Source organism: Macaca mulatta, chromosome 6 (genome assembly GCF_049350105.2).
Source record: "Macaca mulatta isolate MMU2019108-1 chromosome 6, T2T-MMU8v2.0, whole genome shotgun sequence".
Taxonomy (NCBI): domain Eukaryota; kingdom Metazoa; phylum Chordata; class Mammalia; order Primates; family Cercopithecidae; genus Macaca; species Macaca mulatta.
In genome coordinates, this window is record NC_133411.1 from 39,463,621 (window position 1) to 39,482,147 (window position 18,527).

Sequence of the window (18,527 nt, forward strand, 5' to 3'; positions counted from 1 at the left end):
CAGAGCAAGGGTGACCTGAGGTGAAGTCACTGAGCTCTTCTGAATTTCTCTTCAACTGTAAAATGAAGGGATGGGGCTGGGCGCAGTGCCTCATGCCTGTAATCCCAGCACTTCGGGAGGCCGAGATGGGTGGATCAGGAGTTCGAGACCAGCCTGGCCAACATAGTGAAACCCCATCTCTACTAAAAATACAAAAAAAAAATTAGCTGGGTGTGGTGGTAGGCACCTGTAATCCCAGCTACTTGGGAGTCTGAGGCAGGAGAATCACTTGAACCCTGGAGGCAGAGGTTGCAGTGAGCCGAGATCACGTGATTGCACTCCACCCTGGGCAACAAGAGTGAAACTCCATCTCAAAACAAAACAAAACAAAAAAACAAAAAAAGAAGGGATGGACTAGCAATGATTCTCAGCTGGGGGTGCCTTTGTCCCCTCCTGGGCATTTTGGTGGACAAGCATCAGGGATGCTAACTTTCCTGCAGTACATAGGACAGATCCACATAAGGAAGATTTGTCCAGCCTCCAAAGCTAATGCTGCCCCTGCAGCAAAGCTCTGGAAAATAACTTCCTGTGACCACCCAGAGAATAGAAATCCCTACAACTCCTCCCTCCACCCTGCTCTGCACAGCCGTCCTCAGCGCATTGGAGGAAGGATGCTTGGAAGATAGCACTTTTCTCTTTCTCTGGTGCCTTCCACTGGACGATGCTAGGTCGTCCCAACTTCCACTAAGGCAACTGGGGCCTAGCCTTGACTTGTAGGGTCAACTGTGAGGTTGAATCCAAGTTTACTAGCTATTAATGAAGGTTGTTTTAGAAGAATCATAGACCTTCAGTGTTAAATCTTTGGCCCAGAGAAGCTAAGTGGCATCCCCAAGACCACACAGCTAGGTTAGCAGCAGAACCTGGGTCTCCTGGCTCCCAGTCCAGTTCTCTACTCAATTCATGCCTCCTCTCAACTGTGCTCATCTGAACGAATGAATAGGACAGCCTCTAGACTTATTTCTGAAGCCAAATGATCTGTATTTCAGGCAGTAGGAGGAGAAAGAACAGCAGCCTGTAAGGAGGTAAAGGCGATGTCTGAAATCAGAGTCAGAGACTTCAGTTCAGAACAATTCAACATGATTTTGTCAATGCAGAGTGAAAAGTATGTAGTAAAGAATAGCCTTGCTGGGTGCGGTAGCTCATGCCTCTAATCCCAGCACTTTGGGAGGCCGAGGTGGGCAGATCACTTGAGGTCAGGAGTTTGAGACCAGCCTGGCCAACATGGTGAAACCCCATCTCTACTAAAAATACAAAAATTAGCCGGGCATCATGGTGCATGCTTGTAATCCCAGCTACTCAGGAGGCTGAGGTAAGAGAATCACTTGAACCTGGGAGGCAGTTGCAGTGAGCTGGGATCGCATCATTGCACTCCAGCCTGGGCAACAAGAGTGAAACTCTGTCTCAAAAAAAGAGAAGAGTCTCATCTTTTCTTGGGCTCTTCTTACATGGTAACCCAGGTTGGTTTTGTATATTGGGCCATGTATTAGATAGATATAAGTCTAGCAGGCCAGAAACTCAAATTAACAGTGTTTCTAATGAGATGTGCATTTACATTCCCCCCCATGGAACTGTCTGGATGTCACCTTCTGGTGGCTTCACTTGATCAGAGAGCCAGGCTCCTTCCAACTCATTGTTCTGCCAACCCCTTGTGCCCTCCCGCCCATGGTCTGGAATGGCTTATGCTGCCACATCCACACTCTGGCCAATAGATAAGGAAAAGAGGAAGGGAAACACACTCCTTCCTTTTAAGGGAGATCTCAAAAGTTGGCATCAGCATTCTCACTCACAACCTATTGGACAGAATCTAGCCATAGGGCCACACCTGGAGAGAAAGGAGGCTGAGAATGTAGTCTTTGAGTGGCCCAACTGAAATACAGGGATTCTATCATGAGAAAGAAGAGAATGGGATGAGTCATCCAGGTGACAGACCGTGAATGGAGGGAATGGAAAAGGTGGTTGAACATGGGAAAAACCAGGTGCCCGTTTCAGAACTAGTTAGTGATGCTGTGTCTATGAGTCAGGTGATTAGAACTATATAAAGTTTCATGAGGGAAATCAGACCCATGGTTGCCCGCAGTTATATAAACTCTCTGAATCCAGTCTCATTGTCTGCAAAATGGAGACAATAGGACTGATCTCTTAGAGTTGTGAAGATTAAAGGAAATAATGGTGTACAGAGATTTTATAAATTCCAAAATGCTATATAAATGAAAACTATAATGATGATACCAATTGTAAGATGAAAGTTTGTTGTTCTGGCAATCTGTGAAGAAGGCAAGAGTCCTGAAAGTCGCCCGAGCTTTCTCACTGGGCTCAGTGACCAGCCTTGCTTTTCTCTTCTATAGATGTGAATTCACTGCTCGCATGAAGCCGCTCAACAGCGGTGTTGAGCAGACAAAGGGGTTTTGCATTTCAGAAAGAACTAGGCAAACACAAAATAGGGGGTATTTTGCAGCAAAGCACTCAGCTTCACCCAAAAAATGGTGGGGGAAGGACCTGGGGGAGACTGTTGAGGTCCCTCTGGCCTCTACTCCAGGAAAGCAATTTCCCCCACTCTGTTCCTCACTAACTTGTGGAGAAATGAAGTTCAGGAGAGATAAACATCTTGACTTGTCTTCAGACTTCCACAAGGCAACGAAACAAAGCAAAAGACTGTTTCTGTACTTTGAAAAGAGCATGTTCAGCATCTGCCCTAGTTTGATGCAAGCCTGAAGTGGTGATGGTAAGACCTTTAAGGACAGAAATACAAAGATTTAAGGTGTGTGGTATTTTACTACAAATTGCAAGGATTATCACAAGTTATAATTACATTGAGGATTCCATTTGAGAGGAGAGATGTCAGGGGAGGAAGTGACAGTGAAATCGCTGAATTCAACATGTTTCTGTGGCCCTTACTGCTCAGTCCCCTTGATTTTCACCATTATGCCACTTTCCGGAGTGTCAGTGCAGAAAAAGAGACAGACAGGAAACAGCTGGCTTCTGGGAAGGTCACCCTCTACTCCTCAGAATGCACCCAAGCTGAAGGTAGCACTAATCTTCCATATCCAATAAAGAGTTCCAGTATTTTTTAATCTATATATGGAACTACAAATAGGATTTTGCTTGGTTTTCAGTGGTAACATTTAAATTTCTGATACATTAACGTCCGTGGTCATAAAGTAGTCATAATCTAGTTTTCTCTGATTATGGTAAGTATTGTTTGTTGTTGATTTAAACATTATTTAATATTTTTTGTACATGTACTGGCCAATTAGAACTTGGGCATTGGTGTCAAATGGAGAAGGGCCCAAATCCCTATTTTGCCACTGACTAAATCTTGAGCAAATTGTGAACTTTACAGGGCTTAGGTTTTCTCCTCTGTAAATGAAAATAAGAGTGATACCTACCTCACGAAACTGAAGGAAGAATTAAATAAGGCTACACATAGCCTTCTTTCCCTTTGTTCCTGAAACAGAGAAAACACCCGTCACTGGTAGTTAATGGTAGCTGTGCTTGGTATTGAGCGATATCTACAATACTCTCTGGATCCACATCACCACCCACACTTCATCCAGCATCATGACTTCCCAGGAGTAAAGGACCCTAAAGCAGAAGCCTGGGAGAGTGCTGTGTTGGTTCGAAAGTGTTTCTGCTTCCATGAGGAAAGCCTGGAGCGTTAGTCGGGAGAGGAGTGAAAACAGAGGGTTGGATCCACCTGCTGCCTCCAGTCTCTTAACCACCAAACTTGATGTGAAACCTGGAGACAGAAGGTGAAGCTCAGGAGCACAGATGCGAGGAAGTAGAGCCGGAGAGGGGATCTGAAGGCAGGTCCACATGTGCAGCAGAGGCCCCTTGTGAAGCCACATGTAGAATGGAGTGGAGATGGGAGGGAGGGAGGGAGGGTGGGGCAGACTGAAGACCCAGGCAAGGAGTCAAAGGGGCCGGAACTCAGGCACCGAGGTGGAAATGGGACAAGGGAGCAGGTCTGAAAGACGTGGTGGGGTGGCTGGAAGGAGGTGGGCAGGAGAGTCAGTCCTGTCCCAGGAGGTGCTAATCCAGGGCCTGGGGCAGGGGTACTGATGCTGTGAGTCAAGATGCAGGGTCAGTAGTATCAGCTGGCTTCTTGATGAGGTCATCTGTTTACATGAGACATCTTGGCTTGATTTCTTTCTTTCATCATTCATTAGTTCATTTATTCATTCATCAAGAAGCATTGCTTGAGCATTTGCTAGATGCCTGGTAACACTATGCTAAGCTTTGGGATGCCAGAGGAATAAGAACTTGCTTACTGGCTTCAAGTGGGTGGGGACAAGGTGACAAATCAACTGATAATTAAAATACAAGGTGAGCGTTGCTCAGATTGAGGTGCACCAAGGACGCCAGGGCAGCCTAGAGAAGGGGCACCTAACCAGACTGGGGCGGGGCCAGAGAAATGAGGTAATGTCTCAGCTGATCTGAGTCATGAAGAATGAGTAGGGGTGAGCCAGGCAGGAGTAGGGAGAAGGACATTTCATGTAGAGGGAGCAGCAGGTTCAAAGGCCCAGAGGCATTGAATGGCATAAATTTGAGCCCTGCCAAGTTCTTAAGTATGACTGGAATGTAGAATGTAAGGAGGGAACATGGTACGGGATGATGCTGGAAGGATAAACAGGGGGACACGAACATGCTCTTCTGAGGGGTTTTAAAGTGTGAAGTATGTGATCAGATTGCGGATTTAGAAAGATAACTAGCATAGCACTGTGGAGTCCAGACTGGAGGTACAGGCAGGGCAGCACTGGTTGCAGGGGAATCAGAGCCCATTGTCATATTTATGAGGACTTGGTCTTCAAGGGCTGTAAGAATGAAATGCAGAAACACATTCAAGTGATATGAAAGAGGTGGAATCTGCTGCATGGGTAACTGATTAGATGGTGGTGAGGGGTGTAGGGTGAACTCATAGAGGAAAGCATCAGGAATTCTGGCCTTGGGTAATGAGAGAGAGAGAGAGAGAGAGAGAGAGAGAGAGAGAGAGGGCAAGCAGTGAAGCTAAGTTTTGGTTTGGTTTTGGCAGTAGGAGGAGGAATGATTAGTTGAGCTTTGGTTGTGTTACACTTGGGTTGCTTGGTAGTCTCTGGGTAGAGATGTTCAAGAGGCACTCCATGCCTGGAGACCAGGAGGCAGGCCAGAGCTAGAGGTGCAGAGTTGGGAGATGTCGCCCTGAAGGTGGTGCCAGAAGCTAACAGAATGGGAGAGGAGCGTACCTAAGCAAGACTATGAGGGAGAAGAGAAGATGGTGACAGGGTGAAATCCTGGGAAAGACCAATCCTTACAGGTAGCAGAGAAAGGGGGGTGGATGGAGGGTATTGGAAATGAGCAACACGAGAAGTAGAAGGTGACCACAGAGGAGCAGAGTCATGATTTCCAATGGAGCCAAGAGATTGAAGAAGCAAGGGTGGACAATGGTGTTGAAAGCTGCAACGAGTCATTAAAGACTGAGATGCACCCACTGGATTCACTACAGAGTTGTTACGGTGTCTTGGTAAGAACATCTCAATAGGTTTGTAGTGAGAGTGGCCAGGTGGGCGTAAGTTCAGGAGTAAATAGGAGGTGAGGCAACAAAGAGAACTCCAAGGAGGTTGCCTCTGAGGAGAGGAGCTAGGGGTGCAGATGTGGTAGGGAATTACTGTTTTTAAGGTGTGAGGGTCTTGAGCATAGTAAATACAGAAGGATCTGGTAGATACTGGATCTAGGGGGATCAGGACAATGAGAGGAGGGGGAACAGATGGGGCAGTTCAGGACCTGAGAGGTGAGCCAAGCCCAAGAACAGAACAGCTGCACATTAGAATCACCTGGAGGGCTTTAAACAAATAGATGCCTGGTTCTGTCACCTGTAGATTCTGATTTAAGTGGTCTGGAGTGGAGTTCAGGCATCAGTCGTTTAGATCAACGAGTGATTCTAATGTGTAATCAGGGTTTAAGAACTACTGTATTAAGTATTCAATAATTATTTGTTGAATGCTTTAAAAAATCATAGGGATGCCCTTAATTCTTCTTAGCAACAATGAATGTTCAAACATCTGTAAAAGAGGTTGTGAAGAAATTATAAGACATGGTCCCCGCCCTCAAGTTGCTTATAATCCCGTAGGAGAAATAGTAATAGTTTTAAATAAATACATTGTAAATGTGTTAAAGTAGTGGCACAATTTTCAGTAGGGTGAGATCACCAGGCCTGCATGGTCAGGGAAGGTGTCAAAGGGAGAGCTTGGCCTTTGGAGTAGTTCGGGAGCCTAGGTAAGCAGAGAAGAGGAAGGTTCCCACATGCCCAAGACAATAGTCATGACCACTCATTTCCTGAGCACATCTTCCATACCGGCTACTTTACACACAGTATCTCAAATGTTACCATCATGCAAGATGGTTATATGTCACGCTTATTTTACAGAAGAAGAAAGTGAGGCTTAATGAATTTAATATCAAGGACACAGCTAGTAATAAGTGGCAGAATCAGGATTCAAGCCCAGGGCTGGTTGACTACAATGACAGTGCCTTTCCACTACAATGGGTTGCTGCTTCCCACCAGTCTCCCAGTTACTATGTAGCACTGTAGCTTTGGGGACACACCACTTTTGCCAAAGCTCAAGGTGGAGAAAGCCCTCTTCGGCTGGGGCTTCCTGCTTGGGGCCCTTTGTGCAGGGGAAGTACAGACACACACACACACACACACACACACACACAGACACACTTTTAAGAAAGTCTTCCTGGTAGTTCTAATGCTGTTTAAAATTTGAGAACTGAAATTCCAGTCCCTACTTTCTAGGTACAAATCAAGACCTCAGTGTGCAGCTGTAGCTATTCCCTGAGCATCTGAAATCTGCGAATGGAAAGAAGGAACTGGAGAATTCCAGCCTTGGAAAGAATCATCACCTGCCCTCCAGCAGCCTGTACTTTGATCAAAGAATTCTGATGTTCACAGTAACATTTGCTAGTGTGAATGTATCCAGTTCTAGGACCATGGATAGATTTCAATAAAGGGCCATCCTCCAGTCTTGGAAAATATGTCATGGTCATTTTTTTCTTGGCAAAGCTTAAAACTGGGCCAGTCCTAGATAAAGCAAAACATTCTCTATGCCAAGCAATTTCACAGGGACCTCGAGATATAAACCTCATGGAAATCATACAATTTGCTCAAACAAATCTTCTGATTGTTGGCATCTTTCTTGTTTGGTCATTGACAGGAGGAAGTGATTGGAGACTTGAAACCAGGCACTGAATATCGCGTGAGCATAGCAGCTTACAGCCAGGCTGGCAAAGGGCGGCTGAGCTCTCCTCGGCGTGTCACCACTTTGTCCGAAGGTAAAGTAGGTTCAAATTCATTATTAGGTGGCAGGCTGCTCATGCATCCTTCATTCAGCAAATATCAATAGGGACCTCCTGTGTGCCAAGCACTGTGCTAGGCTCTGGCAATTCAGTAGAAAACAAAAGTAAGCACAGCCCCTGCCCTCTCAGAACTTAGTGGGGTAAGTCAAGACATTCCCTCATTAGTGTGTAGTCACAGAGTGTGATAGGTGCTTCAGCACTGTAGGAACATACAACACAGGGATAACGGAAGAATTCCCTGAAGAGATGACAATTGGTGGAGACAGGTAAGTAAGAATTAAGAAGGTGAGGAAGGGGAGTGGGAGAAGAGATTTATAGGCAAAGGGAATGCAACTAATGTTTTTAGAGGTGGCACCAAGCTGGACAGTAGGGTACAAAGTTGGGTTGATGGTGGTCACTGCTGGCAAGGAGCTTTTTGTGGAAGGAGAAGCCAATGACAAATGAGTGACAGCAGCACTTCTTTTTTTTTTTTTTTTTTTTTTTTTTTTGAGACAGTCTCATTCTGTCACCCAGGCTGGAGTGTAGTGGTGCAATCTTGGCTCACTGCAACCTCTACCTCCCGGGTTCAAGCGATTCTTCTTCCTCAGCCTCCCGAGTGGCTGGGTCTATAGGCACACGCCACCACACCTGACTAATTTTTGCATTTTTAGTGGAAACAGGGTTTCACCATATTGGCCAGGCTGGTCTCAAACTCCTGACCTTGTGATCCGCCTGCCTCGGCCTCCCAAAGTACTGGGATTACAGGCATGAGCCACTGCGCCTGGTGACAGCAGCACTTCTAAGGACTGCACCGGAGGCTGTGGAGCACACGGGAGGGCACACTTCCTCTGCCCCAGCCTCACAGGCTTTCAGAAGGAGTCCTACCTTTGGCCTGAGTTACAAAAAAATGCATAGGATTTTGCTAGGAAGAAAAGACAGGAAAGGTCTCCCAGGCAGTTGGAGTAGTGTGAACAAAGGCTAGGAGATGTGTGTGTCCGGATGTGATCAGAAATAGCGGTCACTTAAGGTGATGGGCTCATGGGTGACTCCTGCCTCTTTACGTAGAAGGGCATTTCCCAAATGACCTACCATTACTATGCATTCTGATTGTCAGGGGCAAAACACACAGATAAAAGAATGATTGGCAGTGATTGTAAGCATTTAATTTTCCTTGAAGGTAAATATCAGTTCTGACAATGCAAACACAGATGGAAGGCTGTTAGGAGTTGAGAATGTGATAGAAGGTTTTCCAGGGAACTTAACCACTGTGTGTCCCAGGATTAGTGACTGGGACACAATTAATTGGATTTGCAGTCAGGGGTGCAGCGGGGAAAAGGGAAGACCAGCTCTCATTGATTCGAACCTCACACAGTGATCAAGTTGTGATTACGTTTTTGTATTTGTTTGGTTTGGGTTTTGAGGCTGTTCTGAACAGAGATATTTTGGGTATAGGAAGCACTCGTGCTGTTTATGTATTATATTAAACCTCTCCAACGGCTGAGACCACCAGCCTAGTCTGGTTGTGTTTGTTGTCCCACCTAGATTCCTGCCTGCCTCCGGCAGCTCCCCAGCAGCCACATGTCATTGTGGTTTCGGATTCTGAGGTGGCCCTGTCTTGGAAACCTGGAGCAAGTGAAGGAAGCGCCCCTATTCAGTACTATTCTGTGGAATTCATCAGGTAAGTCTGTATGTCACATTCAAAAGTCAAATGTGTGCCGGGCGTGGTGGCTCACACCTGTAATCCCAGCACTTTGAGAGGCTGAGGTGGGTGGGTCACAAGGTCAGGAGATTAAGACCATCCTGGCCAACATGGTGAAACCCTGTCTCTACTAAAAACACAAAAATTAGCCGGGCGTGGCGGCGTGCACCTGTAATCCCAGCTACTCAGGAGGCTGAGGCAGGAGAAACCTTTGAACCTGGGAGGCGGAGGTTGCAGTGAGCTGAGATCATGTCATTGCACTCCAGCCTGGGCAACAGAGCAAGACTCCATCTAAAAAAAAAAAGAAAGAAGAAAAAAATGTGTAGATGTCAGAATTCCAAGCCTGATGTAAGACAATGAGGAGAGTCACCTCCAGGTCTCTACCGCATGTATATTTAAGAGCGAACACAGGCTTGGAAGCCCATGTATGTACTTGGGCCAGTAATGATCCCCACACCTCTTTGTTGGTGGGTCATCTGGTATCTGTATCACATACCTCTGTATCACATACCTCTTCCTCATCTCCCTGGCACAGTCAGAGACTGTTCTAGGCTCTGAAAACTGCTGAGGTACCATTTCCGATAAGCCTGCCTACATTTTAAGCATGAGCCTTGCCCTCTTGGCTTTGAAATATTATATATCAAAGTAAATATTTGATGATGCTGTTTCTTAGGAGCAGGGGGAAAATCTTTTAAAAACAAGGACAACCCATTGTTTCTTTCACGTCCGTATTGCCTTGGGACAAGTGTCTTGGTTTGGCCTCAATGTTTTTCTTTCATCTACCTCTCCATTTCTTCTTATTCAGCTTAACAGAGGGTAGAGAGTGACTGGACATTTTTTATAGATATTAAAGCATTTTTTCTCAAGTTAGTACTGCTATGTCATTTTAAAGAAAGAGAGAAAGGAAAACAAAGGTCAACAAAAAATTCCCAATCTAAGGTATTTCCTCTGAACTCTAGTTGCTGTTTGATTTTGAATGGAAGCGGTGGCTGGTGAGTGAGTCTGAAAACAATGCTTGTAGAGTTGGGATTCCCTACGTTAAAGGTGATGAGGCTTGTCTGAGGCCTGCTGCTTTCTGCATTCATAAAGAGACTGACTCAGGACCTCATTCCTAAGGTTCTCTGAAACGGGGACAAAGGATTCTCCCAAGATTTGATTAGCTCTACTTCTGTGTTTGACTTCCTAGCCTATTCCTTGGTAATGGAAAGCAGATATTTGTTTCTTCAGAGGTGAGGTACTGCACTGAATCTCTTTAATGCTTGAGTACGGAGTGTTTCACACAGGATTTGTTAAATTACAAGTGTCAGAAGCGTGAAAGGAGAAGATGAGGCAGTAATGCATCAGCTCCTGTTACTGTAAAGTCCAGCAGCAAATCTAAATTCAGGGGAGGCTAGATCCGTGTCAATTCAGCAGTATGACTCCATGCACCTCTCTGCTTTAGTGGCTTCACATTTAGATGGACTTTTCCTATATGGTGGCAAAATGGCCACCAGGCAGTCAAGACCTGCAGTGACCAGCCTATCTCCCTAGGAAGGAGAGTGGCTTTCTCCATGGACCCAGCAAAATCTCAATATTTATTCTCATTCGCCAAGCTGAGGTCCCTTTCCATCCTTTGCACAAGTCACTGTGGCCCGTGTGGGGAGAATTCATTGATTGGTCAGGCACTGGTCATATTCCAGTGGAATTAACAGCGGGTTGTTCACTCAAACCTGGATTATGTGGATTGAGTATTCAAGAGGATTGGATCCTCAAAGGAAAACCGTGGTACAATTACTGGAAAAAGGGGGCACAGATTCTAAGAATTCTTTTTTTTATAATGCCCACTGCAAAGCCCCAGAACAATGCTTTGCATTGAAGATAATCTACACCCCTGCCATTGAACAGATTTTGTAGGCAAAACCTGGAATATCCCTAAAATAAAAAAGATTCTAATCCTGGTTCCAATACTGGTTAAATGTGCTACACTGAAAATCCTAAAACTTCAGCTTTCTCATCTGTAAAACTTGGGGCAAAACTTGACATATAATTTACTACCACAGATACATTAGACAACACCAGCAAAGGAAGATGTAATACTTTAAAATTTTGAAAAATGCACAGTTCTGGCCAGGCGTGGTGGCTCATGCCTGCAATCCCAGCACTTTGGGAGGTAAAGGCAGGCAGGTCACCTAAGGTCAGGAGTTTGAGACCAGCCTGACCAACATGGTGAAACCCCGTCTCTACTAAAAATACAAAACTTAGCCGGGCATGGTGGTGGATGCCTGTAATCCCACCTACTCAGGAGGCTGAGGCATGAGAATTGCTTGAACCCAGGAGGCAGAGGTTGCAGTGAGCCGAGATTATACCACTGCACTCCAGCCTGGGGTACAGAGCGAGATTCTGTCTCCAAAAAAAAAAAAAAAAACCAAAAAGCACAGTTTTTTATGTTTTTATGGTAGCCTGGAAGATAATCCATGTAACCCTGAGCAACGGTAAGCATTATTTATTATTAATTTTTTGTTCAAACACGTATTTTTAAAATGTTCTCTATATCTATATAAGGTAGAAATGGCAGTTTCTTAACCTTGTGTGCATGCCTGAAAATAGAAGATGAAAGAGAGTCACTGGATTCAGACAGAAGAACTGGGAGAGAGTGCCGCCTTCTCTATTGGCAGCCGTGTGGCCCCGCACGGGTTACTTCCCCTACTGAGCCTTGATGCCTCTCATAGTGTGGAGTCCCCTCAAAAGAGAGCTGCAGATAAGGACTTGGGTGCAAATAGTTTATTTGGAAGTGGGAATGAGAGAGTGGGGAGAATGAGACAGGAAAGGAGGATATATATAAGGGTGTGTTAGTTAAGTCACTGCTGTAGGCAATGGGGTCTTCACTGGGGTCTTGATTCCATTGAGATCTCTCTGAAACCCACAGAATTCTTCTCACGTTGACCATGAAAAAGGCAGGAGACATGGATCCACTTTGAGCATTGCCCCTGAGGGTATAACTCCCCCACATTTTATGATGAAGCGGGGAGTCCGGAGAGGTGAGGAGTAACAGGAGCACAGCATATGTCTGAGGTCACATGCTGGCTGCAGGAGGCGAGTCTGAGCCCTCCAAGAACTGTCCACGCCACAGCTGCTGCTGAAATCAGAAGTAGGACAAGGGGAGGTGCCATGACCCCAGAGGCATCGGCTATAAACTCCTTATCTATAAAATGTGGGCGATGACATCTTCCAGCCTTATAGTGTATGGTTAGGAGGATCAAGTGATATTCTTGAAAATATGGGAAAGAGAAAGAGCTTTGTGTAAGAAAAAGCTGTGTGGATGTTAAAAACCTACAAAAGTATAAGGTATATGTGGGTGTTATGTACAACTATAATTCCAATTAAAATGCATTTTAACATTCAGAGCTCTCTAATATCTAGGGGCTCAAGGTCTCAAATTCATATATGTATACTTTGAGGCAGAGTTTCACTCTTGTCACCCAGGCTGGAGTGCAACGGCATGATCTTGGTTTACTGCAACCTCTGCCTCCCAAGTTCAAGTGATTCTCCTTTCTCAGCCTCCTGAGTAGCTGGGATTACAGGCACCCACCACCACGCCTGGCTAATTTTTGTATTTTTAGTAGAGATGGGATTTCACCATGTTGGTCAGGCTAGTCTCAAACTCCTGACCTCAGGTGATCCACCCGCCTCGGCCTCCCAAAGTGCTAGGATTACAGGCATGAGCCACCGTGCCTGGCTTCTTATGTATATTTTAAAATTGTATGCCGTTCCAACCAACTGCTAATATATATTTATCTCTTTACCTTGACAAATACCTTCACAGTGTCTGGAAGGTTAGCTTCAAATTTAGAATTCTCGTACATCGTTGAATTCTAAATGGAATATGGGAATATGGGAAGGCCCAGTCGCTTGTTACATCCCCTGTGCTAGGAATTCTGCCTCTATCTCTTCCAGAATTTGTAACTTCAGCCAAGTTATCCTTTCTCAGAACCCCTATTTCCTCCTCTATAATATCAAGCAAGTGCAACCCTCATTGCAGAGCTCTTGCTTATACTCCTCATAAAGTATCTCTACATGTAGACATTCAGTGTGTATCTGTTTCCATCCTACAGTCCCATTATTTCCTTTTCACAAAAGTAGAAATTGAGACTCCATTGCATAAGTTACTTTGCCAAGATAAAAATGACTGGTTGGGGACAGAATAAAATTAGAACCGAATTCTCCTGACTTCCGGCCCAGTGCTCTTTTTATGAATCCCCATGTCCTTTCATGTTTGTGACTCACCTTCAGAGATGGAAGCTTAGACCCAGCCTGCCCAGAGCCCTGCTGGCTGAGGAAATGAGAAACCTCATCTCAGGCTGCTGTTTGATGTATTCCTGAAAGAAAGCCTCCATAGCTTGTTGCAGCATTTAATGTTTGGCTGCAAAATAAATCCACTTGTAAACATCTCGGAGCCTATCCCATTATAAGTGAGTGAATGTATGTTCAGAAAGAGCTTTCCTGGGCTCTAACTCTGAAACTGTAGTTTGTGTGTGCTATGTATGGTCTCAATGTTTATGTCCTCCACAAAACTCATACGTTAAATTCGAACACCCAAGGTGATAGTATTAGAATGAGGTCTTTGGGACGTGATTAAGTCATGAGGGCAGAGCCCTTAGGAATAGGATTAGTGGCATTTGTAAAAAAGGCCCAGGAGGTCTCTCACCCCTTTCACCACGTAAGAACACAGTGGTAAGATGCCATCTATGAACCAGAAAGGAGACCCTCAGCCTGGGCAACATTAAAAAATTAGCCAGGTGTGGTATTGCATACTGTAGTTCCAGCTGCTCAGGAGGCTGAGGCAGGAGGATCACTTGAGCTTCAGAGATCAAGGCTGCAGTGAGCCATGATCATGTCACTACACTCTAGCCTGGGCATCAGAGTGAGACCCTGTCTCGAAAAGAAAAAAAGAAAAGAAGGCAGACCCTCACCAGTCAATGGACCCTCACCAGACACTGAATCTGCTGGCACTTTGATCTTGGACTTCCCGGCCTTCAGAGCTGTGAGCAATCAATTTCTGTTGTTTATAAGTTACCTAGTTTATGGTATTCATTGTAACAGTCCAAAGAGACTCAGACAGTAAGAAAGGATGAAAGGCTTTGGGTGGGGGGTGGGGGGACCGTTGTCTTCAGTTATTTTATTTTCCCCAGAGAGGTCCATTTAATGTTTAATAGTGACTTCCTTTTTCTACTTCCTGTGTACAGAAATACACATGACAGGTTTTGTGTGAGCCAAAAGGTCCTTATTATTATACATGTAAGAGGCAGGACTCTTAGATTCCGAAGTTATCCTCAGATTCAGATAGCTTAATGTGAAGTTCTTGTCTAAATTCTGTCACTGGAAGGTAAGGTTCCAGTCCTCTCTCTGTCTTGATGGGCACTTCTACATTGGTTACTCTTCTTATTTGCCATTCGATGGAGATAAAGATTTCAAAGACATTGTTAGGAGATAGTCTAACAAATTTTTTCTTTTTTTTTTTTCTTTTTTTTTTTTTTGAGATGGAGTCTTGCTCTGTCGCCCAGGCTGGGGTGCAGTGGCACGATCTCAGCTCACTGCAACCTCTGCCTCCCGGGTTCAAGTGAAATTTTTTTTTTTAATATTCAACTAAACCAGGAAAGCTATCTCACATTTGAAATCCCAGCTACTCAGGAGACTGAGGCAGGAAGACCACTTGAGCCCAAGAGTTTTAGGCTACAGTGAGCTGTAATTGTGCCACTGTATTCCAGCTCGGGCAACAGAGTGAGACCTCTGGTTAATAGAAGATTAACCTGAAAAATTATGAGACCAGGGTATGGGAGTGCTGCCTACTTACTTATTTGCTAGTTTTCATGATATTTCAAGTAGACCTTATGCATAATATGATGATATCTTGAGTCAGGGGCTTAGGACCAAGCAAATTTTTGTTCTTCATCCAGCTTCTACTACCCCCCAAATAGAGGACACCTCAGGTGTGAGCACCCTGAAGGCGCTCTCAGTAACTGCCTCAGAGAAGAGCTTGGTCTCAGGCCCAGGCAGAATAAAAGCTTTTAGATGGCAGGAGTCTTCATGATCTCCCCCAAAGTTGGTCTGGAGGCTATTTGTTAGCTTTCTTTGTAGCCATAGATTTTCAGAAAAGATCTGAAGAGGCAAGTTCTGAGTCAGCCTTCAGGCTGTAACATATTTTGCAGTGTTTTAAACACTTTTACTTGCTTTTTTAAAACACAAAAGCCATGTATTTGAGGTGAAGGAGAATATTTCTTTTCTAAAGTGACACTGAAAATTTCTTTGGGGGCAGCAATGCTTAGTGTTTATTAAAATAAGAACCAAGCATAAATATAGCTACGTATGTTTTGAAATATCTTGGCTATAAATATCTAAGAAACCTTCCTCCATCTGCCTAAGAATTTCCCCAGGGTAAGTGCCTTTCTCATAAGCAAATAATATATAGTATGGTGGCAATGAAAACCAAAGACCTGGAAAAACGGTCCTCATCACTGAAGTTCCAATTGGGGTGCCATGCCTGTCGTATGCTGTCTATCGAGTTGGATGAAGGTGAAAAATAGTTTTCTTTTAACTTACCTACAGTTTTTCTGAAGGTGTCACCTTATTGGCTAAAACTGCTTCAGAGCTTTGCATTGTTACCTGCTGGACAGGGCAGGCTAAAGCTCAGCAACAGTTGTTTTTAGTTTAAAAGTCCACCATTGGCCAGGTGCGGTGGCTCATGCCTGTAACCCCAGTAATCCCAGTTCCAAAGAGGCAGATAACTTGAGGCCAGGAGTTTGAGACCAGCCTTACCAACATGGTGAAACCCCATCTCTACTAAAAATACAAAAATTAGCCGGGGGTGGTGGCACACGCCTGTAATCCCAGCTACTCGGGAGGCTGAGGCACAAGAATTGCTTGAACCCAGGAGGCGGAGATTACAGTGAACCTAGATCACCCCACTGCGCTCCAGTCTGGGCAACAGAGTGAGACTCAAACACACACACACACACAAAGTCTACTATTGGTTTATTTTGGGTACATGTGAAAGTTCAGAACATGTCTCTGTATGTTTTAGGGATTCAGGTCAAGAAACATTGATCTCTAAATCTCAACATAAGATATTTATATTAGTAAGTGAGAAGGAGCAATGCTTCCTTTTTTTTTTTTTTTTTTTTTTTTTTGAGGCGGGGTCTTGCTCTGTCGCCCAGGCTGGAGTGCAGTGGCCGGATCTCAGCTTCTTCCTTTCTGACTTTTCTGCCTAAATAATTCTCTGGTCCCTGGCAGATGCCTTCCATAATAAGACTTGAAGAATTCATCTTCACACAGGGCTGCTTCTAGGTGGATTGCAGCACCTACATACTGGTTTCATTTGAGAATTTCAAGGTCATGCAACCTGGGTGGGTTTTTTAAAGTATTACTCGCAAATTGATATTTTTGTTAAAAGTCATCTCTCCTTCCATCTCATCATAGATTTCCATATTCTGTAAGTAACAAAGGAACTTAATTAGTTTTCTCACAGGAAGTGACCCTGCAAAGGCTGTTACTGAAATGAAGATCAAGTCTGGGATTCAGAATGGAAGCTGAACAGAGGATGGATTTTCTTTGAACAGTTGTAAGGGATGATGTGATTTGACTCATGGTCAAGGTCAAAAGCTGTGAAGGTTAAAGGAGTTTCTCATTCAGAATTGAGGCTTACAGCCTGATTCATGGTATCATCTCTTGAGGTTTAAGTGTGTCCAAATGTGGAATCAGAAGAGACAGTTCTGAACCAGCCTCTAAGCCTGGCGAAGTTGCTTGATTCCAGTCCTCAGTTTCTTTCTCTGCAAATTAAGGCATACTGGATGCGTGACATCTCAAATCCTGTGACTCTGCTCGTCTAGTATCAAGATGTAGGGGAGGGCAGTATGGACGGATAGAGTAACACACAGGCTCTGGGCTGGACTCCCTAGTGCAAACCCTGTCTCTACCACTTCTAAGCTGTGTGATCTTTGGTGGGTTATTTAACTTCTCGGGGCCTCAGACAACAGAATGGGGATAATAATTTACTTGCCTCATGGGGTTATTATGAAATTACATGAGTTGACACACATGAAATGCCTAGAACAGCACTGAGCCCTTAGTAAGTGCTCAATCAATGCAAACTATTCCTATATGGCTTTCTCAGTGGGTGTTTTCTGCTTTCCTACATAACCTGCTTGTTCCTGGCTACAAGTGTGTTTTCAAATTATTTTATTTAATTAATTAATTTATTTTTCAGATAGAATCTAGTCTCGCTCTGTCACCCAGGCTGGAGTGCAGCGGTGTGATCTCAGCTCACTGCAACCTCCACTTCCCAGGTTCAAGCAATCCTCCTATCTCAGCCTCCCAAGTAGCTAGGATTACAGGCATGTGCCACCATGCCCAGCTATTTTTTTTTTTTTTTTTTGTATTTTTAGTAGACATAGGGTTTCACCATGTTAGCCAGGCTGGTCTCGAACTCCTGACCTCAAGTGATCCACCCACCTCGGCCTCGCAAAGTGCTGGGATTGTAGACATGAGCCACCGCACCCTCCCTGGCTACAAGTCTTTATGATTGCTATCCTGTCAGGATAGCTCTTCTACCTCCTTACTTAGCTAACTCTTGTTCATCCTTCAGGACTCCCCTTTAAGCGTCACTTCCTCCAGGAAGCTCTGCCTGACTACGTTCACCTACTCCCAGATTAGGTTAGCTATACCTCCAACATTTACTTTCAATACTCAGCACACTCGTAGTTAATTACTTTTTCAAGGTCTGTCTTCCTCTTGGAACATGAAGGCAACGTCTACCTTGCTCCTTTGTTTGGAATATAGCACATAGCACTGTAAACACACCACATGTCAAATAGGTGCTGGTAAGCATTTGGACACCGGTAGTCATGGGATTGATCTAGAGCAGGGGTGTCCAATCTTTTGGCTTCCCTGGGCCACATTGGAAGAGGAAGAAATGTCTTGGGCCACACGTAAAACACACTAACGATAGCTGATGAACTAAAAAAAAAAAATCTCATAATGTGTTAAGAAAGTTTACAAATTTATTTTGGGCCACATTCAAAGCTGTCCTGGGCCACATGTGGCCCTCAGACAGTGAGTTGGACAAGCTTGATCTAGAGGATACCAGCAACTAGCTGGATCCCTGAGCAACCCGCTTAGTCCTGCTAAGCCTTACTTTCCTCTGCTGTAAAATATGGATGGTAATAGTGGCTACCTCAGAAGGGTTGCAGAGATGAGAAGGTCTGTACAGCACTTAGAAGAATGGCTCATGGAGGATTTTTGATTTTTTTTTTTTTAACCTGAGCCACATGCAAATGTATCTTCACACTAACAGTTACTTATTTTTGAGTAAATAATGTAAAAAGCATTACCCCCAAGTAATTCAGTGAATCCTTTACCACCAATATCAGAGGCCACAATGGTAACCAACATCTGACCTCACCCACTACAGAAATAAAAACCATGTAAGAGCCAACAAGGATCA

At 44.6% G+C, this 18,527-nt stretch overlaps 1 protein-coding gene across 2 annotated transcripts in view; it reads left to right on the top strand.

Moving 5' to 3' along the window:
* Positions 1–18,527, top strand: part of EGFLAM (EGF like, fibronectin type III and laminin G domains) — a 200,477-nt gene that overhangs the window by 84,897 nt on the left and 97,053 nt on the right. For both annotated transcript variants that reach the window (XR_013418163.1, XM_001083277.5), the window contains exons 4-5: positions 7,233–7,350; positions 8,896–9,031. Coding sequence is in view for 1 of the 2 variants with exons in the window: in XM_001083277.5 (XP_001083277.2) it covers positions 7,233–7,350; positions 8,896–9,031 (254 nt within the window). In the remaining variant the exon portion in view is untranslated. The remainder of the gene's footprint in view (positions 1–7,232; positions 7,351–8,895; positions 9,032–18,527) is intronic.